The sequence below is a fragment of the Elephas maximus genome, chromosome 7 (assembly GCF_024166365.1).
Source record: "Elephas maximus indicus isolate mEleMax1 chromosome 7, mEleMax1 primary haplotype, whole genome shotgun sequence".
NCBI lineage: Eukaryota > Metazoa > Chordata > Mammalia > Proboscidea > Elephantidae > Elephas > Elephas maximus.
The window spans coordinates 25,698,380-25,709,448 of NC_064825.1; the positions used below are offsets into that span (position 1 = coordinate 25,698,380).

At 35.2% G+C, this 11,069-nt stretch overlaps 1 protein-coding gene across 1 annotated transcript in view; it reads left to right on the top strand.

The window, feature by feature from the left end:
- Positions 1–10,390, top strand: part of SESN3 (sestrin 3) — a 71,591-nt gene extending 61,201 nt beyond the window's left edge. The window contains exons 9-10 of the mRNA XM_049889500.1: positions 592–736; positions 2,509–10,390. Coding sequence (XP_049745457.1) covers positions 592–736; positions 2,509–2,595 — 232 coding nt within the window. The 3' untranslated portion in view covers positions 2,596–10,390. The remainder of the gene's footprint in view (positions 1–591; positions 737–2,508) is intronic.
- Positions 10,391–11,069: the final 679 nt, after the last annotated feature.

Below are 11,069 nucleotides of genomic sequence, written 5' to 3' on the forward strand. Positions count from 1 at the left end.
CAAGTTCAGGCTTTTACCCCTACCATGGCAACAAAACTGCTCTTGTTGAGGCTGTCAGTGACTTCCAAAGAGCTCCTTCCAGTGGTCATTTCTCATCATTTTATTTGTTTTACCTGCAGCATTAGACAGTTGATTACTCCATCTTGCCTGAAACACTCTTCATTAGACTCCTGCCTCATGGCTTTTACACTTGCTCCTTCACCTTCTCTGATACTTGCTCAAACATCAACCTCTCAGAGAAGGCTTTATCATCCTACTTAAAACCACAACTTCTTCCCTCCAGCCCCAGCTTTATTTTTTTCTCTAAAGCACTAATCACCATCTGACACTATATTTATTTTGTTTATTTTCTTTTTTTCCCAATAGAATTTAAACATCATGAGGCCAGGAGTTTTTGTCTATTTTGCTCACTAATGTTCAAATTTCTTCAGTGCCTAGAAGCATGCCTGGCATGTAATAGGCATTCAGTAAACATTTGTTAAATGAATTAATTAACAAGCTTTTGATATTTAATTAGTAGACAATGGATATCTCTTGGTATAACTTTGAGTTTTGATTGCGACATTGTAAAACTGTTGTTGCACTGCATAGGTATGATGACTATGATTATGGAGAAGTTAATCAGTTACTTGAACGAAGCCTGAAGGTTTACATTAAGACAGTGACCTGCTATCCTGAGAGAACTACAAAGCGCATGTATGACAGTTACTGGCGTCAGTTCAAACACTCAGAAAAGGTAAATAATTCCTGACTAACACACTACCTAGATAGATGCTCAGTGTAGGATATAATGATTATGAAAAAATGATACATGAATGTATTAACAAATTAGTAGTGCCACCAATGAAAGTAGCATCATTTAGCTATCTGTGTTTTTTTTTTTAATGTCTTTTAAATCAAGTTTATTGATTATTAACTAAATTTTGGTCATATGTTTTATCTAGTATATGTATAAAGTGAAAGTTTAGCATCAGTCTTTGGAAAATTGGGTCTAAATATTGATATTTTTAAAGAACATTTGGGAAATGATCTGCCATTTCAACTATTAATTAAAAAATCAAACCTAATGAGGTGTTAAGTAATTGTGTCTTGGCCCAGAAGGCATATCCATTTAGAGATTCTTTACATCCATTCAGCCATTGGGGTTAACCTCTCAGAACAAAGATTTTTCATTCTACTTTGGTAATTTGGTATTTTGACACTGTAATCCAGGACCTTTGAGCCAAATATATCATTATATAAGAATGTTTCTTTGGATGAAATACATAGGAACCCTTATTTAAGACCTAATAAATACCAAGGGTATCATAGTATCAAAACTGGCCTTAAATCATAGGTCTTTTGACCTTTAACTCCAAGGATCTTTGCTTTATACTACAGTTTCCAAGCATGAAAGTAAGAAAATCTTTTTATGGGCCTGACATTCAGTAAAGGAACCCTGATGGCACAATGGTTAAGCGCTCGGCTGCTGATTGAAAGGTCAGCAGTTTTAACCCGCCACAGAAGGAAGATGTGGCAGCCTGCTTCTATAGAGATTACAGCCTTGGGAACCCTGTGAGGCAGTTCTACTCTCTATAGGGTGTCTGTGAGTTGGAATCAACTTGCCTCCAGCGGGTTGTTGGGTTTTAACATTCACTAACTGGCATAGAACTTTATAGCCTCAGTATCTAACAGATTTTTTTGAAGTCTTACAGTCAGCCAGACATCAGGCAATACCCATTGCATCTCTGCCATCTCTGCGTGTTGGATCATTGTACTCTGTTTACATGTTTGCACTAGATTTTCCTCCCTTTTTAGGTTGTATCTAGAAATTCCCTTCATTCATCAGGAGAATATATCCAACAATATATCCAACCTTTAGAAAAAGAAAATTTACATATATTATCATAACATATTCTTTGTAATAAATTTCGAAAACACATGGATATTTATTTTAACCTCTCAGCTGAGAATTAGCCCCAAAAGAAATAAAGAAGTGTTTTTTGACCACTGTATCTCATAGACTCTCGAGGGAGTCTGCACATATGTAATGTATTAGAAACTGCTTTAAACTTCCAGTTTTCACTTGAGTATCTTTCAGGTAAATAATAGAAAAACTTTAAAAAGCTTTTCCAAGTACTAAGCATAGGCTGTAAGACATGTAGGCCTGATTTTTAGCCACATAAAAGTTTACAACTAGTGGAAGAAAGTATAATTTGTAGGAAAATTGTAATTTATAAAAATTAATTTTATTTTATAGCCCACAAGGTAGATTGGCTTAACATAAAGTATATTCTAACAAAACCCTTGGAGTGTTTAAGCTTTATAGGTTGTTTTTACTGCTCACAAAGGTATTTTTTATATGACAGGTTTCTCGTGAAAGCTACATCATGTACTTGTGTAAATATGCCAGCATATATGTTTGTATATCTGTTTATATATGCATGCAAAACCTTTGTGAATGTTCGTATATGAAAAATTGTTGAAGTTGTTTATAATAGTTTATTAAACTGACATTTTTATTTCTAGGTTCACGTAAATCTACTTTTAATGGAAGCGCGGATGCAAGCTGAACTCCTTTATGCTCTTCGTGCCATAACTCGGCATTTGACCTGAAACATCATCCAGAGAAAGTGTCATATGTGTGTAAAGACCTTTTCACATAAGATATACATCAGAAGCTGTTTGTGATGTAGCATCAAAAATTATCCAATTCTCTAGTGTTAAAGTTTAGCCGTTTTTTAATTTTTTTTTGGTGGCTGTAATGTGCAATGATGTGTTTTATTTTTCTTGATGCTTAACATTACTAACAACTGCAAAAATAATACTGAGGAGCACTACTTTGCATTGTTTATAGTTGGATTTTTGGATACTGACCGGAAATCATGAACCTGGTTTGTTAATGCTTAACTTCAGCGCTTTTGGGTTTGTGTGTATGTGTACCTTTTTTTTTTTTTTCTTTCTTTCTTTGTTTTTTTTTTTAAGTAAGAAAAAGCGCTTACAATCTGTTCAAGCAATTGTTTTTCAGATATTGGAATTCAGCAAAGGATGGCTCCCTCTGGCCATTCTCAGTTTTCAATGTTGTGTCCTATACCTGGGAGAGGAAAAGCATGCGCTGTTGAACCAAGCTGCTCGATGGACACATGTGTGTCCCTAGGAGATTATTTGTCAGGCACTGTTTTTGTTTCGTTTTTTTTTTTTTAATTGTTATTGGCGATAACGTGAAATGTGATACAGCCATTGTCCATAATTTAATGTGAAAGTAATCATGATGAATTCTATAGCATGCTACTGAAATGCCAAATTTAGCTATTTTCTTTCTCTTCTGAAACAGAATTTTCAGTTTTCCATATCAGATATATATATTAAAAGTGGAATTATGCACAATCCTTTCTATCACTGACAGTAATCCTCAGTCATCTTCAGTAATCAGTGCTCACAGTGCTGCTTCCAGTTCATTTAGATGGCACATATAAACCTGCACCCACACAAGACTGACCAAAAATTTTCTTTGCACATTTTTCCTTTCTCATTGTTTTTTCTGTATTGCGGTAAGCAAAGGAAGGTTAATATACCTATATTTTCCCTGTTAGGCTTTTAGAAATTATTTCCCATGATTTTTCTTCTCGTAATAGGTTAAACAGTTTATTATTCAAAGGTAAAAATTGTGTTTCTATGCATTAATGTGATTGGACAACAACAACAACAAAAAAGAGTGCAATATGTTAAAAGAAATACTCAACTAAGATGTCCCCTATTATGTCACTGCAGAAGTGTCCTTCTAAACAGAGCCATAAAGAAATTTTGTTCAAATTTCTTTATTGCACAAGGCTTCTTTTCCCCCCAGTTTTACCTGCCTTACTGGGGTTAAACAATGTTCTTTTCATAATACCAAAGCATTCCCATCCCCAGAAAAATCTCTTTGGACAGCTGGTTAAGAAAAGATATCAAGTCTTAGGGGAAGAGTAAGCAGCCAAAAAGTCACATTTTTGCATTGGTTTATGTTGCTTGATTAGACCATGTTCAGAGAGCACAACATTATGTGTTTATAGCTTTAATTTGTATTATGTTAATGAACCAGTGAAGTGCCTAAAGAGATGCTTACAACTATCCAGTAGGACACGACTGCACTGCTGAAACACTTTTTGGTTAATTAAGGGTGACTTGAATTTTACACATATATGCTAATTTTTAAAAAACAGACCATTTTTTCATAGTAAATAATATAGCTAAAATTTTCCGTTAGCGATCCTACAAAGATTTCATTTCAGACTTGTTATTTAAGACTTACTTTTTTCTCTCATGAAAGAATTGTGAACTAGTGTTTTGTTAAATCATTTCCCCTCCCATGTATCATTCTTTTCTGGTACAATCCATGAGGTCGCTTTCTTTTAGATCTTGTTCCCGATAAGAAAACAAAAAGACGATTGTAAGTCTTGTACTATAAGGTAGTTCTGCATTTTTTGAATTCAGGCTCATATTTGAAATCTTCCATGTGAGGAAAAAAAATTACTAATATTTTTGAAGACAGGGTGGTTTGTTTAAAGAGATTATTCAGAGAACTTGTGCCAGATCTCTTGTTTTATTCATCGCATATACCAGGTATTGATTTAATCCAGTATCTCATTATGTAGATAGTGTTAAGTACAAAAAAAGTAATTAGAAGAATGGCAAAACACAGATGACAACATTTGTTTGATTTCCCTAGGTTTCAAACTTTCAAGTTGAGGTTATCTTTTATTCCTGACATTTGTTTTTCTACTAGAATTCCTTCAGTTAATAGCCCTATATTTTAGTGCAGGTGAACTGTATTACAGGATGAAAAATAATTTTTATGTACTGAAAAGGAGAAATTCTCACAGAACACCACATGAGCTTCAGACCAAAAGGGGAAACAAGGTTTAAGTAACTAAAATGGCCACTTAGCTTTTTAATTTTTTTTTAATATTTTCCCCAGAAATATAAATAGTTGGAGTTTGGGTTATGGAAATATTAGTGCCTTTACTAAATCTCTTTCCAGCCAAGTTTCTTTTTAGCTCAGCATTGGTCTGTCTCATTAGTAATCAGGAAAATGAGATGACTTGGAACTATAAACAAAAACAAAACAATGTCTTTATGTAACCAGCCTAGAAAAATTGACTTCTGAAAGTGCTCAAGCGCCTGCTAAGATGCAGCACGCTCAGCGTTCCAGGTGGTGAATACCACTTTGCAGCGAGTTTGCTGTTAACTTTCTTTATCAAATGCAAACTTGAAGTTCTGATGCGGTTTTCCAGGGTGGTACTTTTTCAGAGTATTGAATTTACTATGTAGTAATTTATAGTATAGCTTTTTATATTCAAATATGATATTTTTAAAAGAGATGTCTGGTTCAGTTGGTGTAATGATACGATTATACGATATGCTCATCTACACCTTGGGCTCACATTGTGCCAAACTTAAACGTGCAAGTGTATGTTCAAAAGCACACGTGAATGTGAACCCTTTACCTCTGTTGCTTATTACGTTACAGTTAGTGTAATGATCCACGGATGTATATTCCTGAGTAATGTCTATTTACCTTTTCTTGCTGGAATAACAAATTTTCCAGCTTCAATTGTAATTCTTGATTTCTCAGATCACCTTAAAGTAATATCTGAGTATTCTCCCATCTAAAAGCAAATCTGTCCTTAACTCCATCACTTGAGTGTGAGAGTGACATCAGGCTTCCTCAGGTGGACTCGTGATAATGAGGGAGAAAGAGGCTTTGAGACGGGACTATTTACTACCCTCTTCACCTTTTTGAACTAAGTATATTGTCTCAGTCTCAAGAAGAATCTTTGTCCCATTCGGGAGATTTTTAAAAATAAAAGATGCTAACGTGGAATCTGGGACATGGCCTTGGTCTTTAATTATGGCTTTAAAACTCAAATAATGGCAGAGCACCACAGGGCTGTTTTAGAGTAGAAAACTCACTCTAAGCTCTATATCAAGCTCATATTTGAACCAGAGCCCTGATTTTAATTATGTTATAATATCACCTGAAGATTTTAAATTATTCCAGAGCAACTTTTTCCTTTTCCACCTTATAGAGTTTTAAAAGAATCCCATCTTAGCTTTTTTATGCTGCAGCAAGGTAAAATTATCAGCAAACAATTCAAGGTATCTACTTAAAATAGTTGCATTTTAGTTCAGAATGCATGCATATATAACGGTAAGAGTCTTTTAAATTCTAAGGACAGTTCATCAGGGAAAAAATTTTCAGTGCATGTTATGGAAATGATTTGCACTGTAATAGTAAAATGAGGTTTTTTGTTGTTTTGAAGACAATTCTAAATCATTTCTTTGGAAATCAAGACCTTAAATTCTGTCGAATAGGACTTTTTCTTTTATGCAAATAGATGGTCTTGCATGGAGTAAGAAGTATGCAACAAATTATGTTATATAAACAGTATATGGAATTTTCTTAATAGTATAATTCAACAGTAAACTGAAAGACATGTGGCTCCTCTGTTCAAATCAAATTTTAAGTTATGTGATTTGTATAATCAGAACCTATTCTAGGTGGTCATTATCATGAACTGTGTTTCCCTATTATATCCCTCTGGAGACTTAGAATCAAATTAAGAAGTCTTTCCTCAAAGCAGTACTGTAACATGAATGTATTCATCTCAATCAACAGAATTTAAATGCCCACTGTATGTGGAGCTACTTCAGTGCTAATCTGGCATCATTAGCAGTGTCTGCTCAGGTAAGACCTAGAACAAAAATAGCTGGGGTGAAATGGATCACAGAGGTAGAGGTATATTGAGGCAGAGCCCTGTGAGGAAGGAAAAGTTACTCAAAGAACCAGTGGAACATAATTCTGAGGGTGTGACTATCCTCACACCTAATATAAAGGAAACATTTCCTACCTGGGAGCTCCTACCTGCATTCAGTCCACCCTTTCTTGCCTGCTTTTTCTTCCTCCAAGTGCCTCAACCTCTACATGCTGTCTCTCTTCCCCCTCCCTCAGCCAGTCCTGGTCTGAACGTCTTTTAGAATCCAAACTAAACATCACCAGCCACCTGCTGATACTCACCAGCATTCACTTTTCTGAGTTACTTTTTCTCCATTCATTAAGAATATGGCTTTATCATGACTCCCTCTAAATCCTTCAACCACCCAGATATATTTTGGCTAACCTTTACCCTAGACCCTAGATGTTATGCAGCACCAAGTGTAATCTGTCCATCCCGTACTGTTCTACTCTTATCCCAGCTGCCAAAATATCTTGCTATCCTCTACCTCATCCCCAAAGAGCCTATAAATTTGGAGTATCCAACATTTTCATGGATTCACTCTCTGTTGTTCAGTAATGCTACTTCCGTATTTTAAATAAATCATAAAAGATTTTTGCCTTCTATCAAAGTAGGAATCTTTATATTTATACACGATACAGAAATTGAACTATTTCTACCATGCAGAATTTAGCATTTAACAGGATTTTAAGAGATTTAATGGCCATTCTAACTTGGATCTATATTAGGTAGTGAATATTGGTATTAATCCAGGTTATCTGAATGTAAAGTTAAAATTCTCCAGCAGTCCGGATTGATCTGTAACCCTTCAGTGGAGTGGGAAATTCCTGTCATACACATGAGTGCTGTTTCAGACAGTCGTTTTATTAATGTTGTTGGGACCTTGAAACACATTTTTAATAAAGGCCTAAATGAAAAGTGGTGTTTAGGCAGCCCCACCAGAACACAGAAGTCCGTTTGATCCATAATATAGATAAAACACCACAAATTTGGATGCATAGGATTTGATCAGGCTTTCCTGGGTTAGACTGGGACTCTGGCCCCCATTCCTACCCTGTTCTCATGGAAAAAGAAAAGTACTACGGGATGAAAAGGGAATGCATTGACTTCAGGTACGTCCAGAAAGCAGGAAGTACACAGGGGAGGGAGAAGCGACAGTTCTTCTCTAGCCAGTGTGCACGGGATGCTGTTCATAGATGTGAAATATTTCTAAGTCAGGTTTCTAACATGGGGAGTGTTTATCTCTAGATGTTTATCTGACCTGAAGATAATGACCCTGTTTGAAAGTATAGATTATTATGATCTACAGTGGTATTTAGATGTTTTTCATTTTCATTCATGAACACCCCAACCTGACAGCAGAGTCCATTAAATGACTTGAAGGGCCTTGGAGTGAATTGATGGCCTAGTTCAGATACAAGGCTTAGTAATTGAGGCTGAAGGGGTGGTTTTTATTAAATCAGGTTATTAAGTGTTCATTCTAGCTTTAAACTAGTTGTGACTGCCCCACCATGAAGTAAAGAATTGAAAAAGAAGAAATACAGGGGGGAAAAAACAATGAGTATCTGATTCTTTTCAGAACTTATGGAAGTCTTTGAAATGATGCAATGCATACTATAAAATAGCCTTTAGAACAAATGGCCATTTTACAGCTCATGGGACAACATCAAACATTACTAAGTCTAAACATGAAAAATGTAATTGTTTTATACATAAATTTTGCTAGAACAGTATTTTATTGCATCCTGAATTTAACCTCTTAAAAATGCATGCATAATTTCTACAGAAAGGATAGAGAAAAGAGGGAGAGAGAATTTCTGGTTTTTAAACCTGTTGACATCGAGTTGATTTTGACTCATAGTGACCCTATAGGACAGAGTAGAACTGCCCTGTAGAGTTTCCAAGGAGCTGCTGGTAGATTTAAACTGCTGACCTTTTGGTTAGCAGCTGAGCTCTTACCCACTAAACCACCAGGGTCTTAAGCCCTACAGTATTGTTCATGAATCCTGACCAGTTAAGTACATACGTTATGATACTTTCTGAATGAAAATGATTACATATCTCTTAACCAGTCTTGATAAATTTTCAAATGGCCATCCTTAGTTTGGTGAGGAAGGATCGAATGGTAGGATAAAGGAAGCCTATCAGTTGGGTGGCCAACAAGTTTCCTTTGTAATGTTGAGACTATTTTTCTCCTTTCTGAATTTCTCTGGTTCTCTAAAATGTAAGTTAAGAGTTAAATGGTACCCTTATTCACCAAGGAAAGTGATCCAAACTATCCAGTACAGATACAGTCCTTCGAATTCATATATCTTCCCTGGAAAGAAAATACAATTTTCCTCTCCCTCTTTCTCTTCACGTTTACTCTTTTCAACCCCAAATAAGATAGACCCAGAGAACAAACCACATACCAGTTTGGCATCTTCTCAATGCCAGCAAGGCAAAACAGAACACTGTCAGGCCAACTTGGCATGAGGCCTTGCTGCTTGGATTTGCTCATTCAAACCTGAAAATAACTTTCCTGGTCATGGAAGAACTGGATGTATCCTTTAGCTAATGAAATAGGTTTGAACTTGAAATCTCTTTTTTTAATCCTGATTTTGCAGGGCAGCTACATAATGAATGTATATATTAAGCGTTTGTAGCTGAATTGCACATGAAATCAGATTGCCAACTTCTTGACTTTCAGTTCTAGACATAATTTTATCCTTAAGTTGTGAGCGATATATGTAGCGTGCTGTGAAACGTCTGTTATAGTTCTTTAATTCATCAGTATTAATACAGAGTTATCTTTGTGTTCCTTGGTACTTTTTATTCAATGTAATCAGAAGCTGTGATGTTTTGCCTTTGTAGTCCTGTGCTTTGTTACTGTAAGTTTTTTTTTTTTTCTTTACAAAGCACATGACTTTGGACTAATGTGAGGCGGATGACGTGATCTTTAAGATTGCTATATGTATCAGTCTCTTACTATATAAGGTTTTAAATTAGAATAAGCTTTTATCAAATAGATCATTGATGCAATTTAGGATTCACACAAGTTTCAGTGTCAAATTGCAGTCTTATACTTATAGTTTCAATTCTGAAAATAGCAAACTTGATAAACAGCCACTTTAAACTTGTTCTGGCAAACCAGACCCTGCCGTAGGTATAGTCTAAGGTAGTTAACCATATAAGCCTTTTCAGCTCGTATGCCCTCCACATGAGTCAGCAGCTAAGGAGATTAGAGAACCCATGAAAGCTTTTTTGTATTCCTAGGTTTTATTTTTCTTACGTTGCTGATTTTACAGTTCTGACTAAAGCTGACCTGAATGGATCAGTTTATGTGTAATATTCTAGGCTTTAATGCCTTTTTTTTTTTTTTTGGAGGGATGGGTAATATTATTTGAACAGATGCAGAAGGAAACTGTTAGTGAGTCAAGACAAAACACATTCGAAATAAGGAACTGTGTATTAACATGTTAACAATTCATAACTGCACTTTTTATGACATTTTGAAAATCTATTTATAGGTACAGAACAATGGGTTTTGTTAAACTGTATCACATTTATACTTGCAGAAATTTATTTCATTGTTATTAGTAGGAATTTTATTGGTTCAATAAAATTGGCAAAACTGAACCCTGATCATTTGATTTTATATATACATATGTATATATATATGTGTGTGCATATGTATTTGTATTGGAGTAAGAGTCTTGCCTGGGTTTGTTTCTGCTTGATTATTGAGACATGCATCTTGAAAAACATCAGAAGTTTAAGAGTCATTTATTTCCCCTCATTTCTTCCTGACCCAGTCTCATATTTTTTATGATCACCTCAGTATTGCATTAATGGAATATTGCAATAATGCAAGCTGTGGAAAATGTATAGTTATTGTTACTTTTAAAAATATCAATTGTGATCTCAACAAAAGACAAACTGATTTCATTATTACCCCCTTGCTAATGAATATAGTAATGTAGAATGGGGCAAGGGGCATTGAACATGGATGGGGTCAGAGCCTGAATTCAAGATCTATTTTTTTTCTGCATTCTACTAGATTTGAGACCTTGGGAATAACTTAATCTCTGTGAACCTTGGATTCCTTACTGTGAACTGGGGGGGATCATACCTGCTTGAGGGGGTTGGTTGAGAGTTAGGTGAGGTGCAATAATAATGTATTTGAAATAGTACAGCACGTGGTAAGTTTGAATGGATCAATGAAGCTGGAGAATAGTGTTGCTAATTTGAAATAAAAAGGTTCAAAGGAGAATAAATGGGGAGGGAGAGATGTTATATGTATAATGTGAAGTGATGGTAAGACTTCTAAGTACA